The 23,174-nt window shown below is 44.3% G+C and overlaps 2 protein-coding genes across 2 annotated transcripts; both read left to right on the forward strand.

Moving 5' to 3' along the window:
- The first annotated feature begins 5,853 nt into the window (after positions 1-5,853).
- LOC146403511 (olfactory receptor 5BS1-like) lies at positions 5,854-8,835 on the forward strand. Its single transcript, XM_085024902.1, has 2 exons — positions 5,854-6,626; positions 8,673-8,835. The coding sequence occupies exons 1-2, from the start codon at positions 5,854-5,856 to the stop codon at positions 8,833-8,835; spliced, it is 936 nt and encodes a 311-aa protein (XP_084881028.1).
- Positions 8,836-17,831: 8,996 nt separating this feature from the next.
- On the forward strand, positions 17,832-20,812 carry LOC100622682 (olfactory receptor 5BS1-like). Its single transcript, XM_021091255.2, has 2 exons — positions 17,832-18,604; positions 20,650-20,812. The coding sequence occupies exons 1-2, from the start codon at positions 17,832-17,834 to the stop codon at positions 20,810-20,812; spliced, it is 936 nt and encodes a 311-aa protein (XP_020946914.2).
- Positions 20,813-23,174: the final 2,362 nt, after the last annotated feature.

Here is a 23,174-nt window from a genome sequence, read left to right on the forward strand (position 1 = left end):
AAAACGAAAAACAACAACTATTGGCAACAATGCAGAAACATTGGAAGCTTTAAACATTAGTCGTAGAAACAGAAAAGGGGGCAACCTGTGTTCACAACACAAATATGCAATTAGCAAGGGTTCAACAACTCCACTCCTAGAATACCCCAAAGAACTGATAACAGGTCTACACAGATATTGATAGCAGCACTGTTCCAAACAGCAAAAAAAAAATAAAATAAAAATAAAATAAAATAAAAAAATAGAACGACTGCCTATGGCCATCAATGGGTAAACTTAAAAATAAAATCGGGTAGATCAATAAACCACCATGTTCTTCTGCCATGAAAGGAATAAAGTAAAATGGTGCAGCCTCTGTGGAAAACAGTATGGCAGTTCCTCAAAAACTTAAACATAGAATTAAGGTATCTAATCCACACCCAAAAGACTGAAACCAGGAGGTGGAACAGAAATGGATACACCCTTGTTCACAGCACCGTTAATCACAACAGGAAAAGTTAGAAGCCACCCAAGTGTCCATCAACCAATGAATGAATGGATAAACTACTGTGGTAAACACACAAAGACGTGAAATTCAGTCTTAAAAACCAAGGAAATACACCAAAAAAACAAACAACCCCATCCAAAAAATGGGCAGAAGATCCAAACAGACAGTTCTCCAAAGAAGACACACAGATGGCCAAAACACACATGAAAAGATGTTCATCATCACTCACTGTTAGAGAAGTGAAAATCAAAACCACTAAGACGTACCACCTTACACCAGCCAGAATGGCCGTCATCAAAACGTCTACAAACAATAAGTGCTGGAGAGCGTGTGGAGAAAAAGGAACCCTCTTACACTGTTGGTGGGACTGTATATTGGTGCAACCACTATGGAAAGCAGTATGGAGATGCCTCAGAAAACTAAAAATAGAATTACCATTTGATCCAGCAATCCCACTGCTGGGCATCTATCAAAAAGACACGTGTACTCCAATGTTCATTGCGGCACTATTTGCAATAGCCAAGACATGGAAACAATCTAAATGTCCATCAACAGAGGAGTGGATCAAGAAGATGTGGTACATATGCACAATAGAATAGTACTCGGCTATTAAAAGGAACAAAATACCAGCATTTTTAGCAACATGGATGGACCTCGATATTATCATGCTAAGTGAAGTCGGTCAGACAATGAGACACCAACATCAAATGCTCTCACTGACATGTGGAATCTGAAAAAAGGACACAATGAACTTCTTTGCAGAACAGATACTGACTCACAGACGTTGAAAAACTTATGGTTTCCAAAAAAGCCAGGTTGGGGGCTGGGAGAATGTGCTGGGGGTGTGGGATGGGAATCCTATAAAACTGGATTGTGATGATCATTGTACAACTAGAAATGCAATAAATTCATTGAGTAATAAAATAATGAAAAAATAATAAAATATAATATAATAAAATGAAATAAAACAGTTCCTTTCCTTCATATAACAACAACAACAACAAAAACAAACAAACAAACAAAAAAAAAAAAAAAAAACGAAAAACAGACACAGGCTACAACATATAAGAACTTTGAAGTCATCATGGTAAGTGAAAGAACCCTGTCACAAAACGCCAAAAACCGTTTGATTTGATCTACATAAAGTAACAAGAGAAGTCAAACTCAAAGGTAGAAAGTAAAATGCGGGTGCAAGGGGCCAAGGGGAATGAGTGCTTCACCACTGAAGGGTTTCCCCAGTGAAACCTGAAAAGTTCTGAAAATGCATGGTGAGGATATTTGTACAACCATTCGAATGTGCTTAAGGCCCCAGAACGGCATAGTTCAAATGGTTTGAATGGTAAATGTTATGTATATTTAAGCACAACGGAAACAATGAATCAAGGACTGATACGTGTTACAACACAATGAACACTGAAGATATCCTAAGTGAAAGAAGCCATACAGAAAAGGCCACCCAGATCACACTCATCTTCTGGGCTTTAAACCCATCAAGGGTGTGACACTGAGAAAGTATCGTCATGGTTCCAGAAGGAAGAAAACTGGATCAGAGTGGGAAAAGATATGTCTCTAGAGTTGCGGCAGATGGTGAAAGTCGAAGTGGGCCTGAGGATTGAGTCAGAATGTGGAAACCATAAGAATTTCCTCATTTGGAGGTTATGTTCTTGGGTAAAACACACTGGGGTAGTTTGTGTGAAGTGGCAAATGTGGTAAAGGAATGATGGCTGGGGAATCTGAGTGTGGGGACAAATGGTACGTTGTAGTGTCCTGGGTGTTTTCTGCATGTTCAAAATTACGTTCCCAAGCACCATGCCAATACCGTGCCAGAAAAATAGAGAAAACACCACACTTCCTTAGAGAGGCCAAGCCTTACAACGATCCAATTCACACAAAGTCAGGAACCTCATCACCCTTGCAGGAGCCCACCTATAACTTACAGGCACTGTGGGAAGCTTATGTTAGGAGTCACTATGTCTTCAGTGCTGTGGATGACCTGGATATGATGGAAACACTGGGACTTTTGAATGCCAATGTTTGTACATCCAATTTTCTGATGCAGAGAACTGTTAGAACCAGGAAACGAAAGCAACAAAGTTATACAATCAATACACAAAAATCAATTGCATTTCTAACACCAGTAATGAACCATCAGAGAGAGAAAGAAAACAATTCATTTTACACTTGCTTCAAAAAGAACAAAATACCTAGAAATAAATTTTACCAAGGTCTTTTTTTTCTTCTTCTTCTTCTTTTTAGGGCAACACACGTGGCATATGGAAAGTCCCAGGCTAGGGGTCGAATCGGGGCTGCGGCTGCCAGCCACAGCCATGCCAGAGCCAAACAACATCTGTGACCTACACCAGAGCTCACAACGCTGCATCCTAACCCACAGAGCAAGGCCAGGGATCAAACCCATATCCTCATGGATACTAGCCTGGTTCGTTCCTGCTGAGCCACAACAGGAACTCCTCACCAAAGCCTGGAAAGACCCTCACACTGAAAACTTTAAGACACTGAGGAAGAAACTGAAGAAGACACAAAGCAATGGAAAGATACCCCACACTCACAAAATGGAAGAACCGATATTGTTAAAATGTGCATTCTACCAAAAGCAGTGTGCACAGCGAATGCAGTGCCTACCAAATTCCAACGGTATTTTTCACGGATATAGACAATATCATCCCAACATTTTGGGCGGACCACAAAGGACCCCAAATAGCCAAAGCCATCCTCAGAAAGGAGAACAGCCTGGAAGCATTTCACTCTCAGACCTCAAACTACATTACGAAGCGACAATGACCGAAACGGTGTAGATTCATCACAAAAACAGGCACAAGGACCACAGGAACAGAACAGAGCACCCAGAATTAAAGCCACATGGATGCGCTCAGGTAATTTAGGAAAAGGGGGCCAAGAACACACCAAGGGGAAAGGACATCCTCCACAACACACAGTGCTGGGAACACTGGACACCACACCCCAAAGAAGGACACCTCACACCTGTCTACACCGCACACAAAACTGAGAACCCAGTTGTCCACATCAGGCCCTTCCTGGGTCATGGGAGAAGGACAATACACAGGAAGCTTCCCCTCACTTTTTCCTCACCCTTTCCTCAGGGCGGTGCCTCCACAGGTGGATCTCCAGGAACCTCAGGTCCCCTCAGCACGCACGCAGCCCCAGCTTGTCCTGAAGCCCAAACCCCCTTGAGTCCTAAGGGGCTGAACTCCTTCTGCCGGGACGCTGGCGCCCAACGTCTCAAAGCAAAAGCTCTGAAGCGGCCTAAGGAGATAGAACTCCCCTCAGCCGGGCAGAGCCCAGTCCACCTGGAAGGCACAGGTGCTGTGGGTTTAGAAAAGCACCCTCAGCGCGCCCTTGAGGTCAGTGTGGGACATGCAGGCCACGCCTGCCTCACAGTTCACTGGACACCCTGCTCCCTGCTGGCTGACCTGCTGAACTCAGGAAACAGGACATCCAGAGTGAGATGGAGCCAAATAGCCCATAACTGCTCCAGAAATTGTTAAGAAACAAGAATTGCACGCCTCGTGGAATGAAATGGATGTAGACGCCACTTCACAACTTACACCAAATTCACTCCAAATTATTCCTAGACGACTTTGACATGTACAACTAGTTAAAACTAAAGAAGATCTCTTTTGGTGTAGCAGCTTAAGGATCCAGAGGTGTCTCTGCAGCGGCAGTGGCAGGGACCCAAGGGCCACACAGGGACGACCAGAGAAGACGGGAAGGGATTCAAAGCTTTAGAATCAAGACACCTTCGAAGTCTCTAATTTTACCTTTAGCAATTATGGGCCACCCTTGGGCACCTCTTGCATGATGCAACTCACTGAAACAAGAGTGATACAGGGAAGGGCTAGTGGCCCTGGAGAACTCATTCAGATCAGACCAGGCCTCCTGCTTAACGGTCTCTCCGGGGACCTCCAACACTCTCCAAGGTCTAGGGCTGAGATCAAGTCCCTCTGGCCATTGTCATTGTGGAGGCAGAATCAGGAAAACTTCCCCACGGACAGAAAGACTACAGGGATGTTTCCTTACTTAGAAGCTCCACCACCCCTGCATCTTCTAAAGGAAGGACAAAGTTGAGAGAAACCCACAGAGACCGACCCATATCGGGGGCTTTTACTCCAGTGCTGGAAAAGATGCCATTCAGGTATCCTCTGCTGAGAGCATCTCTGGTTGGCCTAGGGAGCCCAGGCGAGGACAGATCTTCTCATTCAACTCCATCTTCTCCCAAAACTATCCACTGCGGGAACTCGTGAGTGAACACGCCATGAAGAGAGAGCAGATCCTCATTGCTCATGATCCTGAGTTTCCCTTCGAGGAGGAGGGGTGACTTCACCTTCCTCCGGTCTAGACCAAACCCTCTAACTGCACATTATCCTAAGTAGTCTTGGTGTTCTTTAACTTCTCCTCTTCTTTTTTCTTTATCCTTTTTCCCTCCCTGTGATGCATAGAAGGTGGTCCAAATTTGACTGGGCTTTATCCAGATCCCCTAGTACCAACTCAGAGAATATCACAAACTTCATGCACTCTCATGTTAAGCCCTAAGGTTACAGGGCAAACAATGGACATTATAGGCTCACATACATCCTGGAATGGGAAGCCCTTAGAGAAACTGATGAGCACAGCCCTCACCTCCAATTTGACGGCTTCCTTGTGCCCAACTTCCGCGAAAGAAGACAACTCATGGGCCACCTAGGCTTAGGGAGACACAGGAGGGGAGAGCATTTCCATTTAGTAGCAGATATACCCAAGGAAGACTGTCCCCCAAGCTGTAGAATGTCTAACCTGGAATGGATGACAGAAACCATCTAGTTTTGCCCGATTCCCTTTAATGAGAAGCCCAAGTGACTTATTCACGAACCTACAGTGACAGAGAAATGATTTGTGCCATCAGTAGGTGTCCCCATACCTCTATCAGTCATTCAAACCTGCATCACAGCCTGTCAACCAGATGGTTGGCCAAAATGCTTATTGCTTATTCACTACGCCAGTGAGCCTTCCTGTACGGAAGAGCACACTCCAGTGCCCTGGAGTCTATTGACAACTCCCTTTCCTTCTCCAGTCTGGATCATCTCTGTTCTCCTCGTCTTTCCTTCCAGGTTTGATTCTCTACACTCCTCCTTCCAACCATCTCTACCTGAGCTGAGATTAGCTTATTGCCCTGAGCTGGGAAGGGTTGATGAGGTCTGGCATGGCAAGCTTGCTTCCACGACATGTTCTGTGCTGGGTCACTCCTGAAGCTTTATTCATACTGCCCCATCCCCAGCCACACTCTGAGACTCGAAACACACTTGAGCCTTCTTTTCTCTTCTAGTCCCTCGCAAAGGAAACTTGAATGCTCCATGGAAGGTGGCAACACAACCACGGTCACCGAATTTGTTCTCCTAGGACTATCTAACAACCCTCACATCCAGGCAGTACTATTTGTAACATTCCTGGTGGCTTACCTCCTGACCTTCACAGGGAACCTGCTGATGCTGCTGGTGATCAGTACTGATTCCCACCTCCACAGCCCCATGTACTTCTTCCTCAGCCACCTCTCCTTCCTGGATGCCTTCTATTCCTCCATCATTGTCCCTAAGCTGCTAGAGCACCTTCTTTCCAACTGGAAGACTGTATCCCTCCTTGAGTGTTTCGCCCAGATCTCCTTGGTCATATTTTCTGCAGCCACTGAAGCTTGCCTCCTTTCAGTCATGGCCTATGACCGGTTCCAGGCTGTGTGCCACCCACTGTTGTATGCGGTGGCTATGAACAGGAAGGTGTGCACTGGCCTGGTGGGAGCATCCTGGGCCATAGGAATGGGGACGGGCTTAGTTAACACCATCCTCCTGGCTCAGCATCACTTCTGTGGCCCCAACCTTGTCCGGAGCTTTGCCTGTGAGCTTCCCCCAGTGCTCCTGCTGGCCTGCTCTGACCCCTCCGTTAGCATTGCCTTCATCCTGACAAGCACAGCTATTCTCGGCTTTGTCACCCTTGTTCTCCTGCTGGGTTCCTACACCTGTATCATCATGACAGCCTTAAGGATCAACTCTGCCACAGGTCGGAGCAAGATCTTCTCTACCTGCTCATCTCATTTCCTTGTGGTCACCATCTTCTATGCTTCAGGAGTGTCCAGGTATGCCATACTATATCACCTGAGTATAACTGCAGGCTCTTTCTCACTCGAGAGGAGCCTCAGTCTTTTGCACATGTCATTGCAAAGGAGCAGGAAAAGAACTGCACTGGAAGTTAGAGTTCTAGCTCTGCTGTTGACTAGATGTGTGGATCACAAAACAATCTATTTTCTTTCCAAGGCCCAGTTTTCAAACGCTGAAAATAAGCTCACATAAACACCAAAGACTTCCCGCCTTTCATTAACTATGATGTCAGAGTTCTCAAAAGGAAACCAGAGAGCTTTTGGTAGCGCTTTTGTCAGTGCTAGGCAAAAATTAAAATTAAAATAAACATATCATCCTTGAAACAGAGGCCATTTCTCTTGGAAATGGAAGTCTAGAAGATGGGTCTCAGAGCTTATTTGTCCTACGACGATTTATCAGGCACCTTCTACACACAATAGCTGCTTTACACAATCAAGCTCAATGTTAGTATGTAGCACACGACAAGAGAAATATTAACCTCATTTTCAGGTAAGAAACCTGAGTTTCAGGAGTGGCCAGGGACTTTTTCAAAGGTCCCAGAAGAAGCTAGTAACGGAGCCACAGCATATGCCTAGGCTGCCTGACTTCAGACCTCATGCTCTTTTCTACCGTGTTTCTCTCAAACATACACGCTCTAGTTGACGGGTCCTTGCTTACCAGGAGGAAGAACAACGAAGGGCCTGTGATTTCTACCAGTGAGCTAGAGAGGGCTTTGCATAGACTGCGCTACAGTTTTCCCACCTGCTTGTTACTTGGGAAGGGGTCGGGGGCAGGAAAGGATAAAGAATGATCCAGGGGAGCTCACCTGAGCCTGAGGACAAATCTCTTCAACCTTCTCAGTTTCCTCATTTACCACAAGGGGGTAGAAGATTTCTCCCACATACTTCACAGCAATGTTATAAGGAATAAATTCAAGGAAAGAAATGAGAGTAAATGAAATTGTTTTAACCACGTGCATCAGAACCCACAAAGAACATTCCAATTTCAAAAAACAAAAAAATTTGAAGGGGCAACATTGAAGTTTAAAAAAAAGTTTTAAACGATTCTTTGAGAAATATTCCCAGTGACACTTAACAAGATGCTTCCACAAATTGAATCTTATTAACTTGAGTTCCTATTTGTGCTAAATCTTCAGACATAAAGATTTTTATCTTTCACTTTATTTACCAAGCTAGGCTTCTTTTCTGAGTTAAAGGAAAATGTACCTCGGAGTTCCCAATGTGGCCAAGCGAGTTAAGAACCCAACTAGTACCCAGGAGGATGCAGCTTCGATGCCTGGCCTTGCTCAGTGGCTTAAGGATTTGACATAGGTCACAGATGCAGCTCAGTCCTGCCTTGCTGTGGCGGGGGCGAACACCAGCAAGTCCGGCTGTGATTCAACCCCTAGCTGGTAACATCCATATACCACAGGTACAGACCTAAAAACAGAGAAAAAAGAAAAGACAAATGTACCCAAAAGGAAAAAGGTCTGTTCCACTAAGCATTATAAAAACCAATGTGCTGTGATTCTGGGGTAAATCCCAGAACCATAAACATTAGGAACAACGACAGCATTATGGATTAGCATGTAGTTTTGTGAGGAACAGTCATCACAAAATGAAAACACACAGCTGCATAATGGTAAAAAAAAAAAAAAAAAAAAAAGAAGAAGAGAAAAAATCCTCCTCATCATAATTATTAAGGATAGATGCTTTGAAAAGTATGAAGTGCTACAGAACTGCATCATGTTGTTTTTAGCTCTATTCCAGCATGCAGCACTTGATATGCGGCAGAACTTCCTTTTTCTGCAGGGCAATTTCTATACAATTCTGTATAACATCACTCGTATGCGGATGTGTTTGAAGGCAGAAATGACTGACTTTCAATGACCATTGAGTTATTTCTAGATGCTGCTATCAGCAACAGTGACTCAGCACTAAGGACCCTCTTTGCAGTGCCCCTAGAATGGGATGGGCCATGGCCACCAACAGCACCCCCGCCACTGCCCTGAGCTCAGTTCACCTCTTTGTGCCATTCCCTTCAAGGTACATGACTCCAGCTTCCGGCTCAGTCTTGGAGCAAGTGCTGTCTGTGCAGTACAGTGTGGTGACGCCACTGCTTAACCCCCTCATCTACAGCCTGAAGAACCAGGAGGTGAAGGCAGCTCTGAGGAGGATGCTGACCAAGAAGCCCAGGCTTAGCTCCTAAGCCAGGCTCCACTGCCTCCTCACAATAGGAGGGAAAGTTGTGGGAAAGAAGAGGAGACAGAAAGAGCTATCATCAGGACAAAGAAAACTCGTAGAAAAAGAGAGCAGATGTGCGGTTACCAGAGATGGAGGGAGGGATGGGGGGGGATTGGAGGAAGGTGATCAAGAGGTACAAATTTCTGGACTTCTCTTGTGGCCTACAGCATAACTACATGGCATTTTTCGCCGCAGATCTGGTTCGATCCCGGGCCCTGGAACTGCCACATGCCATGAGTACAGCCAAACACATTTTTTAAAAAGGTACAAATTTCCAATGTAAGATAAATAAATGCTAGGGATGTAATGTCCAACATGATGACTACAGGTAACAAGCTGTGTGAACATAGGGATGTTGTTAAGAGACTAAGTCCTGAGAGTTCTCATCACAAGGAGAATTTTTTCCTTTTCTTTTCCTTCATTTGGTTATTTACATTGTGTGTGTGTGTGTATATATTATACATATAACACATACATAATATATATAAATCAAACCATCATGCCATATGCTTTCAACTTATATGGTGATGTATGTCAATTATCTCTCCATAAAACTGGAGGGGAAAAGTAAAGAAAATCCTCATGGCCTCACCAGCCATTTCTACAGCTCTTGCCTTGCTTTCTTCTCTCATTTTTGCCCTTTCTACCCCTTCACTTCTGCTCCCCCCTCTCTCTCATACTTTTGTCTATGCATCAATTATAAATCAACCTATCTGACCAATAGCTAACATCCCACTTCATTCTCGGGAAGTCCCATTTGAGATCTGAGACCTAATGCCCACTTTGCTCCCTTCTCAAAAAATCACTGGCAAGATCTACAGCTCCATAGTAACTTAGGAAGAAATGACATAAAATGTGTCTCCTCCTGTCTTTGTTCTTAACAAGCAACACCTAAAGTACAGCATGGGCAGCAGTAAATCCTCAGTAACTATTTGTTGACCAATTAAGAAGTGAATGAAGGAATGAATGAGGGGTCTGTCTGAAGAGTCCTTTTCTTGCATGACTCTTGGAAGTAGAAGGGAGTATCTCGCTCAGTACTGTGAGTTCCTGTCAAGGCTCAGTGGGTTAAGAACCTGACATAGTGTCTGTCCCTAAGAAGGCCGGTCCAATCCCTAGCCTCGCTCAGTGGGTTAAGGATCTGGCATTGCCGTGAGCTGTGGTATAGGTTGCAGATGCGGCTCGGAACATGCATTGCTGCGGCTGTGGGGTAAGCGGGCAGCCACAGCTCCGATTCAACCCCTAGCCGGGGAAACTCCATATGCCATGGGGGCGGCCCTAAAAAAAAGACCAAAAAGACCAAAAAAAAATTCAATAAATAAATAAATAAGTAAATACATAAGACTAAGACGCTGAAAGTTATAAAACATGGATAAAAAAATAAAAGAAAAATTAAATCGATGTGAAGACATCTAATGGTAATGGAAAGAGTGCTGTTAAGATAGCAATAGTACATAAGGCAATCTACACACTCCATAGGATTCCTCTGGAAACCCAGAAAGGCCATTGGGAAGAAATACACAAGCTGATCCCAACATTCATATGGAATCTCAAGGGACCCCTAAGAAGCCAAAACAAACTTAAAAAAGAAAATCAAACTTGGAAGCTTACACTTCCCATTTTCCTATGACAGTACAAAGCAAATAAAACACAATGATACTGGCATTAAAAAACATACCCATAGATAAAAAGAAATTGAATGGAGAGCCCCCAAATAAACCCACCCATCTAGGATGAAGTGATCTTAAACAATAGTCAACAATAATCAACAATACTAATCTGGGAGGAAATGGAGGGGTGTTTTTTTTTCCTTTTAGGGCCACACGGGCAGCATATGGAGGTTCCCAGGCTAGGGTTTGAATCAGACCTGTAGCCACCAGCCTACACCACAGCCATAGCAATACAGGATCCAAGCCGAGTCTGCACACTACACCACAGCTCACAGCAATGCCAGCTCCTTAGCCCACTGAGCGAGGCCAGGGATCGAACCTGCATTCTCATGGATACCAGTCAGATTCCTTCCCGCTGAGCCACAAAGGGAACTATGGAAATGGAGTTTTCAACAAACAGTGCCTAGGCAATCCACGTGCAAGGGAATGAAACTGGGCCCTTACCTCATAGTACCTACAACAAGCAACTCAAAATAAATAAACGCTTAAACGTAACAGGTAAAATTACAGTCAACACCCTGTATCCACAAGTTCCACATCCGTGGACTCAACCAATTCCAGACTGAAAATATTACAAAAGAAGAAATTATGAAAAGTTTCAAAAGAAATAAGTTGAATTTACTAGGTGCCAGCAAATCTACTTACATAGTATTTACACGGCACTTCAAACATTTATATTATATTAGTTACGATAAGTAACCTAGAGATGATTTAAAGTACACAGAAAATCAGGTCACAGACGCGGCTCGGATCTCGCGTTGCTGTGGCTCTGGCGTAGGCCGGTGGCGACAGCTCCGACTGGACCCCTAGCCTGGGAACCTCCATATGCCGCAGGAGCGGCCCAAGAAATGCCAAAAAAGACCAAAACATACATAAATAAATAGATAGATAGATAGATAGATAGATAGATAGATAAAGAATAAAGTACACAGAAAATCTACCCAGGTTACATGCAAATACAATGCCATTTTATGTAACAGGCTTGAGCATCGGCAGATTTTGCTATGTCCGGCATGTCCCTGAACCAATCCTCCACAGATACTGTGGGACAACTGTATAAACTGTCCAATAAAACATGAGGATAAATCTGCACACCCTTGAATGTAGCCATGGTTTCTTCGATCTGACAGCAAAGCTCAAACGACAACAAAAAAAGAATAGATAAATTGGATTTCTTCAAGATTAAAAGCATCAAAAGACACAATTCAGAAACTGAAGACATAGCCAACAGAATGGAAGAAAATGCTTGCACAGTATATATCTGATGAATTGTTATTCAGTGTATTTCAAGAACTTCTACAACCTCATCAACGGAAGGACAAACAACCCACCTTTTTAAATGGGTAAGTGACTTCAATAGACCCTTCTCCACCTAAGACATACAAATGCTCAACAAGAAGAATGTGTCAAATACCATGAGTCATGATGGAAGTGCAAATTAAAACTGCAAGGCAACAAATCCTTCCCATGTTCTCAAAGGTTTATCATCAAGAAAACGAAAAACAACAACTATTGGCAACAATGCAGAAACATTGGAAGCTTTAAACATTAGTCGTAGAAACAGAAAAGGGGGCAACCTGTGTTCACAACACAAATATACAATTAACAAGGGTTCAACAACTCCACTCCTAGAAATATACCCCAAAGAACTGAAAACAGGTCTACACAGATATTGACAGCAGCACTGTTCCAAACAGCAAAAAAAAATAGAACGACTGCCTATGGCCATCAATGGGTAAACTTAAAAATAAAATCGGGGAGATCAATAAACCACCATGTTCTTCTGCCATGAAAGGAATAAAGTAAAATGGTGCGGCCTCTGTGGAAAACAGTATGGCAGTTCCTCAAAAACTTAAACGTAGAATAAAGGTATCTAATCCACACCCAAAAGACTGAAACCAGGAGGTGGAACAGAAATGGATACACCCTTGTTCACAGCACCGTTAATCACAACAGGAAAAGTTAGAAGCCACCCAAGTGTCCATCAACCAATGAATGAATGGATAAACTACTGTGGTAAACACACAAAGACATGAAATTCAGTCTTAAAAACCAAGGAAATACACCAAAAAAACAAACAACCCCATCCAAAAAATGGGCAGAAGATCCAAACAGACAGTTCTCCAAAAAAGACACACAGATGGCCAAAACACACATGAAAAGATGTTCAACATCACTCACTGTTAGAGAAGTGAAAATCAAAACCACTATGAGGTACCACCTTACACCAGCCAGAATGGCCGTCATCAAAACGTCTACAAACAATAAGTGCTGGAGAGGGTGTGGAGAAAAAGGAACCCTCTTACACTGTTGGTGGGGCTGTATATTGGTGCAACCACTGTGGAAAGCAGTATGGAGATGCCTCGGGAAACTAAAAATAGAATTACCATTTGATCCAGCAATCCCACTGCTGGGCATCTATCAAAAAGACACATGTACTCCAATGTTCATTGCAGCACTATTTGCAATAGCCAAGACATGGAAACAATCTAAATGTCCATCAACAGAGGAGTGGATAAGAAGATGTGGTACATATGCACAATAGAATAGTACTCGGCTATTAAAAGGAACAAAATACCAGCATTTTTAGCAACATGGATGGACCTCGATATTATCATGCTAAGTGAAGTCGGTCAGACAATGAGACACTAACATCAAATGCTCTCACTGACATGTGGAATCTGAAAAAAGGACACAATGAACTTCTTTGCAGAACAGATACTGACTCACAGACGTTGAAAAACTTATGGTTTCCAAAGAAGCCAGGTTGGGGGCTGGGAGAATGTGCTGGGGGTGTGGGATGGGAATCCTATAAAACTGGATTGTGATGATCATTGTACAACTAGAAATGCAATAAATTCATTGAGTAATAAAATAATGAAAAAATAATAAAATATAATAAAATAAAATAAAACAGTTCCTTTCCTTCATATAACAACAACAACAACAAAAAAAACGAAAAACAGACACAGGCTACAACATATAAGAACTTTGAAGTCATCATGGTAAGTGAAAGAACCCTGTCACAAAACGCCAAAAACCGTTTGATTTGATCTACATAAAGTAACAAGAGAAGTCAAACTCAAAGATAGAAAGTAAAATGCGGGTGCAAGGGGCCAAGGGGAATGAGTGCTTCACCACTGAAGGGTTTCCCCAGTGAAATCTGAAAAGTTCTGAAAATGCATGGTGAGGATATTTGTACAACCATTCGAATGTGCTTAAGGCCCCAGAACGGCATAGTTCAAATGGTTTGAATGGTAAATGTTATGTATATTTAAGCACAGCAGAAACAATGAATCAAGGACTGATACGTGTTACAACACAATGAACACTGAAGATATCCTAAGTGAAAGAAGCCATACAGAAAAGGCCACCCAGATCACACTCATCTTCTGGGCTTTAAATCCATCAAGGGTGTGACACTGAGAAAGCATCGTCATGGTTCCAGAAGGAAGAAAACTGGATCAGAGTGGGAAAAGATATGTCTCTAGAGTTGCGGCAGATGGTGAAAGTCGGTGAAAGTCGAAGTGGGCCTGAGGATTGAGTCAGAATGTGTAAACCATAATAATTTCCTCATTTGGAGGTTATGTTCTTGGGTAAAACACACTGGGGTAGTTTGTGTGAAGTGGCAAATGTGGTAAAGGAATGATGGCTGGGGAATCTGAGTGTGGAGACAAATGGTACCTTGTAGTGTCCTGCACGTTTTCTGCATGTTCAAAATTACGTTCCCAAGCACCATGCCAATACCGTGCCAGAAAAAATAGAGAAAACACCACACTTCCTTAGAGAGGCCAAGCCTTACAACGATCCAATTCACACAAAGTCAGGAACCTCATCACCCTTGCAGGAGCCCACCTATAACTTACAGGCACTGTGGGAAGCTTATGTTAGGAGTCACTATGTCTTCAGTGCTGTGGATGACCTGGATATGATGGAAACACTGGGATTTTTGAATGCCAATGTTTGTACATCCAATTTTCTGATGCAGAGAACTGTTAGAACCAGTAAACGAAAGCAACAAAGTTATACAATCAATACACAAAAATCAATTGCATTTCTAACACCAGTAATGAACCATCAGAGAGAGAAAGAAAACAATTCATTTTACACTTGCTTCAAAAAGAACAAAATACCTAGAAATAAATTTTACCAAGGTCTTTTTTTTCTTCTTCTTCTTCTTTTTAGGGCAACACATGTGGCATATGGAAAGTCCCAGGCTAGGGGTCGAATCGGGGCTGCAGCTGCCAGCCACAGCCATGCCAGAGCCAAACAACATCTGTGACCTACACCAGAGCTCACAACGCTGCATCCCAACCCACAGAGCAAGGCCAGGGATCAAACCCATATCCTCATGGATACTAGCCTGGTTCGTTCCTGCTGAGCCACAACAGGAACTCCTCACCAAAGCCTGGAAAGACCCTCACACTGAAAACTTTAAGACACTGAGGAAGAAACTGAAGAAGACACAAAGAAATGGAAAAATACCCCACACTCACAAAATGGAAGACCCGATATTGTTAAAATGTGCATTCTACCAAAAGCAGTGTGCACAGCGAATGCAATGCCTACCAAATTCCAACGGTATTTTTCACGGATATAGACAATATCATCCCAACATTTTGGGCGGACCACAAAGGACCCCAAATAGCCAAAGCCATCCTCAGAAAGGAGAACAGCCTGGAAGCATTTCACTCTCAGACCTCAAACTACGTTACGAAGCGACAGTGACCGAAACGGTGTAGATTCATCACAAAAACAGGCACAGGACCACAGGAACAGAACAGAGCACCCAGAATTAAAGCCACATGGATGCGCTCAGGTAATTTAGGAAAAGGGGGCCAAGAACACACCAAGGGGAAAGGACATCCTCCACAACACACAGTGCTGGGAACACTGGACACCACACCCCAAAGAAGGACACCTCACACCTGTCTACACCGCACACAAAACTGAGAACCCAGTTGTCCACATCAGGCCCTTCCTGGGTCATGGGAGAAGGACAATACACAGGAAGCTTCCCCTCACTTTTTCCTCACCCTTTCCTCAGGGCGGTGCCTCCACAGGTGGATCTCCAGGAACCTCAGGTCCCCTCAGCACGCACGCAGCCCCAGCTTGTCCTGAAGCCCAAACCCCCTTGAGTCCTAAGGGGCTGAACTCCTTCTGCCGGGACGCTGGCGCCCAACGTCTCAAAGCAAAAGCTCTGAAGCGGCCTAAGGAGATAGAACTCCCCTCAGCCGGGCAGAGCCCAGTCCACCTGGAAGGCACAGGTGCTGTGGGTTTAGAAAAGCACCCTCAGCGCGCCCTTGAGGTCAGTGTGGGACATGCAGGCCACGCCTGCCTCACAGTTCACTGGACACCCTGCTCCCTGCTGGCTGACCTGCTGAACTCAGGAAACAGGACATCCAGAGTGAGATGGAGCCAAATAGCCCATAACTGCTCCAGAAATTGTTAAGAAACAAGAATTGCACGCCTCGTGGAATGAAATGGATGTAGACGCCACTTCACAACTTACACCAAATTCACTCCAAATTATTCCTAGACGACTTTGACATGTACAACTAGTTAAAACTAAAGAAGATCTCTTTTGGTGTAGCAGCTTAAGGATCCAGAGGTGTCTCTGCAGCGGCAGTGGCAGGGACCCAAGGGCCACACAGGGACGACCAGAGAAGACGGGAAGGGATTCAAAGCTTTAGAATCAAGACACCTTCGAAGTCTCTAATTTTACCTTTAGCAATTATGGGCCACCCTTGGGCACCTCTTGCATGATGCAACTCACTGAAACAAGAGTGATACAGGGAAGGGCTAGTGGCCCTGGAGAACTCATTCAGATCAGACCAGGCCTCCTGCTTAACGGTCTCTCCGGGGACCTCCAACACTCTCCAAGGTCTAGGGCTGAGATCAAGTCCCTCTGGCCATTGTCATTGTGGAGGCAGAATCAGGAAAACTTCCCCACGGACAGAAAGACTACAGGGATGTTTCCTTACTTAGAAGCTCCACCACCCCTGCATCTTCTAAAGGAAGGACAAAGTTGAGAGAAACCCACAGAGACCGACCCATATCGGGGGCTTTTACTCCAGTGCTGGAAAAGATGCCATTCAGGTATCCTCTGCTGAGAGCATCTCTGGTTGGCCTAGGGAGCCCAGGCGAGGACAGATCTTCTCATTCAACTCCATCTTCTCCCAAAACTATCCACTGCGGGAACTCGTGAGTGAACACGCCATGAAGAGAGAGCAGATCCTCATTGCTCATGATCCTGAGTTTCCCTTCGAGGAGGAGGGGTGACTTCACCTTCCTCCGGTCTAGACCAAACCCTCTAACTGCACATTATCCTAAGTAGTCTTGGTGTTCTTTAACTTCTCCTCTTCTTTTTTCTTTATCCTTTTTCCCTCCCTGTGATGCATAGAAGGTGGTCCAAATTTGACTGGGCTTTATCCAGATCCCCTAGTACCAACTCAGAGAATATCACAAACTTCATGCACTCTCATGTTAAGCCCTAAGGTTACAGGGCAAACAATGGACATTATAGGCTCACATACATCCTGGAATGGGAAGCCCTTAGAGAAACTGATGAGCACAGCCCTCACCTCCAATTTGACGGCTTCCTTGTGCCCAACTTCCGCGAAAGAAGACAACTCATGGGCCACCTAGGCTTAGGGAGACACAGGAGGGGAGAGCATTTCCATTTAGTAGCAGATATACCCAAGGAAGACTGTCCCCCAAGCTGTAGAACGTCTAACCTGGAATGGACGACAGAAACCATCTAGTTTTGCCCGATTCCCTTTAATGAGAAGCCCAAGTGACTTATTCACGAACCTACAGTGACAGAGAAATGATTTGTGCCATCAGTAGGTGTCCCCATACCTCTATCAGTCATTCAAACCTGCATCACAGCCTGTCAACCAGATGGTTGGCCAAAATGCTTATTGCTTATTCACTACGCCAGTGAGCCTTCCTGTACGGAAGAGCACACTCCAGTGCCCTGGAGTCTATTGACAACTCCCTTTCCTTCTCCAGTCTGGATCATCTCTGTTCTCCTCGTCTTTCCTTCCAGGTTTGATTCTCTACACTCCTCCTTCCAACCATCTCTACCTGAGCTGAGATTAGCTTATTGCCCTGAGCTGGGAAGGGTTGATGAGGTCTGGCATGGCAAGCTTGCTTCCACGACATGTTCTGTGCTGGGTCACTCCTGAAGCTTTATTCATACTGCCCCATCCCCAGCCACACTCTGAGACTCGAAACACACTTGAGCCTTCTTTTCTCTTCTAGTCCCTCGCAAAGGAAACTTGAATGCTCCATGGAAGGTGGCAACACAACCACGGTCACCGAATTTGTTCTCCTAGGACTATCTAACAACCCTCACATCCAGGCAGTACTATTTGTAACATTCCTGGTGGCTTACCTCCTGACCTTCACAGGGAACCTGCTGATGCTGCTGGTGATCAGTACTGATTCCCACCTCCACAGCCCCATGTACTTCTTCCTCAGCCACCTCTCCTTCCTGGATGCCTTCTATTCCTCCATCATTGTCCCTAAGCTGCTAGAGCACCTTCTTTCCAACTGGAAGACTGTATCCCTCCTTGAGTGTTTCGCCCAGATCTCCTTGGTCATATTTTCTGCAGCCACTGAAGCTTGCCTCCTTTCAGTCATGGCCTATGACCGGTTCCAGGCTGTGTGCCACCCACTGTTGTATGCGGTGGCTATGAACAGGAAGGTGTGCACTGGCCTGGTGGGAGCATCCTGGGCCATAGGAATGGGGACGGGCTTAGTTAACACCATCCTCCTGGCTCAGCATCACTTCTGTGGCCCCAACCTTGTCCGGAGCTTTGCCTGTGAGCTTCCCCCAGTGCTCCTGCTGGCCTGCTCTGACCCCTCCGTTAGCATTGCCTTCATCCTGACAAGCACAGCTATTCTCGGCTTTGTCACCCTTGTTCTCCTGCTGGGTTCCTACACCTGTATCATCATGACAGCCTTAAGGATCAACTCTGCCACAGGTCGGAGCAAGATCTTCTCTACCTGCTCATCTCATTTCCTTGTGGTCACCATCTTCTATGCTTCAGGAGTGTCCAGGTATGCCATACTATATCACCTGAGTATAACTGCAGGCTCTTTCTCACTCGAGAGGAGCCTCAGTCTTTTGCACATGTCATTGCAAAGGAGCAGGAAAAGAACTGCACTGGAAGTTAGAGTTCTAGCTCTGCTGTTGACTAGATGTGTGGATCACAAAACAATCTATTTTCTTTCCAAGGCCCAGTTTTCAAACGCTGAAAATAAGCTCACATAAACACCAAAGACTTCCCGCCTTTCATTAACTATGATGTCAGAGTTCTCAAAAGGAAACCAGAGAGCTTTTGGTAGCGCTTTTGTCAGTGCTAGGCAAAAATTAAAATTAAAATAAACATATCATCCTTGAAACAGAGGCCATTTCTCTTGGAAATGGAAGTCTAGAAGATGGGTCTCAGAGCTTATTTGTCCTACGACGATTTATCAGGCACCTTCTACACACAATAGCTGCTTTACACAATCAAGCTCAATGTTAGTATGTAGCACACGACAAGAGAAATATTAACCTCATTTTCAGGTAAGAAACCTGAGTTTCAGGAGTGGCCAGGGACTTTTTCAAAGGTCCCAGAAGAAGCTAGTAACGGAGCCACAGCATATGCCTAGGCTGCCTGACTTCAGACCTCATGCTCTTTTCTACCGTGTTTCTCTCAAACATACACGCTCTAGTTGACGGGTCCTTGCTTACCAGGAGGAAGAACAACGAAGGGCCTGTGATTTCTACCAGTGAGCTAGAGAGGGCTTTGCATAGACTGCGCTACAGTTTTCCCACCTGCTTGTTACTTGGGAAGGGGTCGGGGGCAGGAAAGGATAAAGAATGATCCAGGGGAGCTCACCTGAGCCTGAGGACAAATCTCTTCAACCTTCTCAGTTTCCTCATTTACCACAAGGGGGTAGAAGATTTCTCCCACATACTTCACAGCAATGTTATAAGGAATAAATTCAAGGAAAGAAATGAGAGTAAATGAAATTGTTTTAACCACATGCATCAGAACCCACAAAGAACATTCCAATTTCAAAAAACAAAAAAATTTGAAGGGGCAACATTGAAGTTTAAAAAAAAGTTTTAAACGATTCTTTGAGAAATATTCCCAGTGACACTTAACAAGATGCTTCCACAAATTGAATCTTATTAACTTGAGTTCCTATTTGTGCTAAATCTTCAGACATAAAGATTTTTATCTTTCACTTTATTTACCAAGCTAGGCTTCTTTTCTGAGTTAAAGGAAAATGTACCTCGGAGTTCCCAATGTGGCCAAGCGAGTTAAGAACCCAACTAGTACCCAGGAGGATGCAGCTTCGATGCCTGGCCTTGCTCAGTGGCTTAAGGATTTGACATAGGTCACAGATGCAGCTCAGTCCTGCCTTGCTGTGGCGGGGGCGAACACCAGCAAGTCCGGCTGTGATTCAACCCCTAGCTGGTAACATCCATATACCACAGGTACAGACCTAAAAACAGAGAAAAAAGAAAAGACAAATGTACCCAAAAGGAAAAAGGTCTGTTCCACTAAGCATTATAAAAACCAATGTGCTGTGATTCTGGGGTAAATCCCAGAACCATAAACATTAGGAACAACGACAGCATTATGGATTAGCATGTAGTTTTGTGAGGAACAGTCATCACAAAATGAAAACACACAGCTGCATAATGGTAAAAAAAAAAAAAAAAAAAAAGAAGAAGAGAAAAAATCCTCCTCATCATAATTATTAAGGATAGATGCTTTGAAAAGTATGAAGTGCTACAGAACTGCATCATGTTGTTTTTAGCTCTATTCCAGCATGCAGCACTTGATATGCGGCAGAACTTCCTTTTTCTGCAGGGCAATTTCTATACAATTCTGTATAACATCACTCGTATGCGGATGTGTTTGAAGGCAGAAATGACTGACTTTCAATGACCATTGAGTTATTTCTAGATGCTGCTATCAGCAACAGTGACTCAGCACTAAGGACCCTCTTTGCAGTGCCCCTAGAATGGGATGGGCCATGGCCACCAACAGCACCCCCGCCACTGCCCTGAGCTCAGTTCACCTCTTTGTGCCATTCCCTTCAAGGTACATGACTCCAGCTTCCGGCTCAGTCTTGGAGCAAGTGCTGTCTGTGCAGTACAGTGTGGTGACGCCACTGCTTAACCCCCTCATCTACAGCCTGAAGAACCAGGAGGTGAAGGCAGCTCTGAGGAGGATGCTGACCAAGAAGCCCAGGCTTAGCTCCTAAGCCAGGCTCCACTGCCTCCTCACAATAGGAGGGAAAGTTGTGGGAAAGAAGAGGAGACAGAAAGAGCTATCATCAGGACAAAGAAAACTCGTAGAAAAAGAGAGCAGATGTGCGGTTACCAGAGATGGAGGGAGGGATGGGGGGGGATTGGAGGAAGGTGATCAAGAGGTACAAATTTCTGGACTTCTCTTGTGGCCTACAGCATAACTACATGGCATTTTTCGCCGCAGCTCTGGTTCGATCCCGGGCCCTGGAACTGCCACATGCCATGAGTACAGCCAAACACATTTTTTAAAAAGGTACAAATTTCCAATGTAAGATAAATAAATGCTAGGGATGTAATGTCCAACATGATGACTACAGGTAACAAGCTGTGTGAACATAGGGATGTTGTTAAGAGACTAAGTCCTGAGAGTTCTCATCACAAGGAGAATTTTTTCCTTTTCTTTTCCTTCATTTGGTTATTTACATTGTGTGTGTGTGTGTATATATTATACATATAACACATACATAATATATATAAATCAAACCATCATGCCATATGCTTTCAACTTATATGGTGATGTATGTCAATTATCTCTCCATAAAACTGGAGGGGAAAAGTAAAGAAAATCCTCATGGCCTCACCAGCCATTTCTACAGCTCTTGCCTTGCTTTCTTCTCTCATTTTTGCCCTTTCTACCCCTTCACTTCTGCTCCCCCCTCTCTCTCATACTTTTGTCTATGCATCAATTATAAATCAACCTATCTGACCAATAGCTAACATCCCACTTCATTCTCGGGAAGTCCCATTTGAGATCTGAGACCTAATGCCCACTTTGCTCCCTTCTCAAAAAATCACTGGCAAGATCTACAGCTCCATAGTAACTTAGGAAGAAATGACATAAAATGTGTCTCCTCCTGTCTTTGTTCTTAACAAGCAACACCTAAAGTACAGCATGGGCAGCAGTAAATCCTCAGTAACTATTTGTTGACCAATTAAGAAGTGAATGAAGGAATGAATGAGGGGTCTGTCTGAAGAGTCCTTTTCTTGCATGACTCTTGGAAGTAGAAGGGAGTATCTCGCTCAGTACTGTGAGTTCCTGTCAAGGCTCAGTGGGTTAAGAACCTGACATAGTGTCTGTCCCTAAGAAGGCCGGTCCAATCCCTAGCCTCGCTCAGTGGGTTAAGGATCTGGCATTGCCGTGAGCTGTGGTATAGGTTGCAGATGCGGCTCGGAACATGCATTGCTGCGGCTGTGGGGTAAGCGGGCAGCCACAGCTCCGATTCAACCCCTAGCCGGGGAAACTCCATATGCCATGGGGGCGGCCCTAAAAAAAAGACCAAAAAGACCAAAAAAAAATTCAATAAATAAATAAATAAGTAAATACATAAGACTAAGACGCTGAAAGTTATAAAACATGGATAAAAAAATAAAAGAAAAATTAAATCGATGTGAAGACATCTAATGGTAATGGAAAGAGTGCTGTTAAGATAGCAATAGTACATAAGGCAATCTACACACTCCATAGGATTCCTCTGGAAACCCAGAAAGGCCATTGGGAAGAAATACACAAGCTGATCCCAACATTCATATGGAATCTCAAGGGACCCCTAAGAAGCCAAAACAAACTTAAAAAAGAAAATCAAACTTGGAAGCTTACACTTCCCATTTTCCTATGACAGTACAAAGCAAATAAAACACAATGATACTGGCATTAAAAAACATACCCATAGATAAAAAGAAATTGAATGGAGAGCCCCCAAATAAACCCACCCATCTAGGATGAAGTGATCTTAAACAATAGTCAACAATAATCAACAATACTAATCTGGGAGGAAATGGAGGGGTGTTTTTTTTTCCTTTTAGGGCCACACGGGCAGCATATGGAGGTTCCCAGGCTAGGGTTTGAATCAGACCTGTAGCCACCAGCCTACACCACAGCCATAGCAATACAGGATCCAAGCCGAGTCTGCACACTACACCACAGCTCACAGCAATGCCAGCTCCTTAGCCCACTGAGCGAGGCCAGGGATCGAACCTGCATTCTCATGGATACCAGTCAGATTCCTTCCCGCTGAGCCACAAAGGGAACTATGGAAATGGAGTTTTCAACAAACAGTGCCTAGGCAATCCACGTGCAAGGGAATGAAACTGGGCCCTTACCTCATAGTACCTACAACAAGCAACTCAAAATAAATAAACGCTTAAACGTAACAGGTAAAATTACAGTCAACACCCTGTATCCACAAGTTCCACATCCGTGGACTCAACCAATTCCAGACTGAAAATATTACAAAAGAAGAAATTATGAAAAGTTTCAAAAGAAATAAGTTGAATTTACTAGGTGCCAGCAAATCTACTTACATAGTATTTACACGG

The sequence above is a fragment of the Sus scrofa genome, chromosome 5 (genome assembly GCF_054392235.1).
Source record: "Sus scrofa isolate SSC_HxYL_T2T_F1_AM1 chromosome 5, Sscrofa_HxYL_maternal_Yorkshire_Landrace_v2.0, whole genome shotgun sequence".
NCBI classification, from domain to species: Eukaryota; Metazoa; Chordata; class Mammalia; order Artiodactyla; family Suidae; genus Sus; species Sus scrofa.

Excerpts from the sequence above, each read along its gene's own strand:
- LOC146403511 (XM_085024902.1), top strand. The coding sequence starts at position 5,854 with ATGGAAGGTGGCAACACAACCACGGTCACCGAATTTGTTCTCCTAGGA. Across the intron at positions 6,627-8,672 it reads TATGCTTCAGGAGTGTCCAG|GTACATGACTCCAGCTTCCG; the intron begins GTATGCCATACT and ends ATTCCCTTCAAG.
- LOC100622682 (XM_021091255.2), top strand. The coding sequence starts at position 17,832 with ATGGAAGGTGGCAACACAACCACGGTCACCGAATTTGTTCTCCTAGGA. Across the intron at positions 18,605-20,649 it reads TATGCTTCAGGAGTGTCCAG|GTACATGACTCCAGCTTCCG; the intron begins GTATGCCATACT and ends ATTCCCTTCAAG.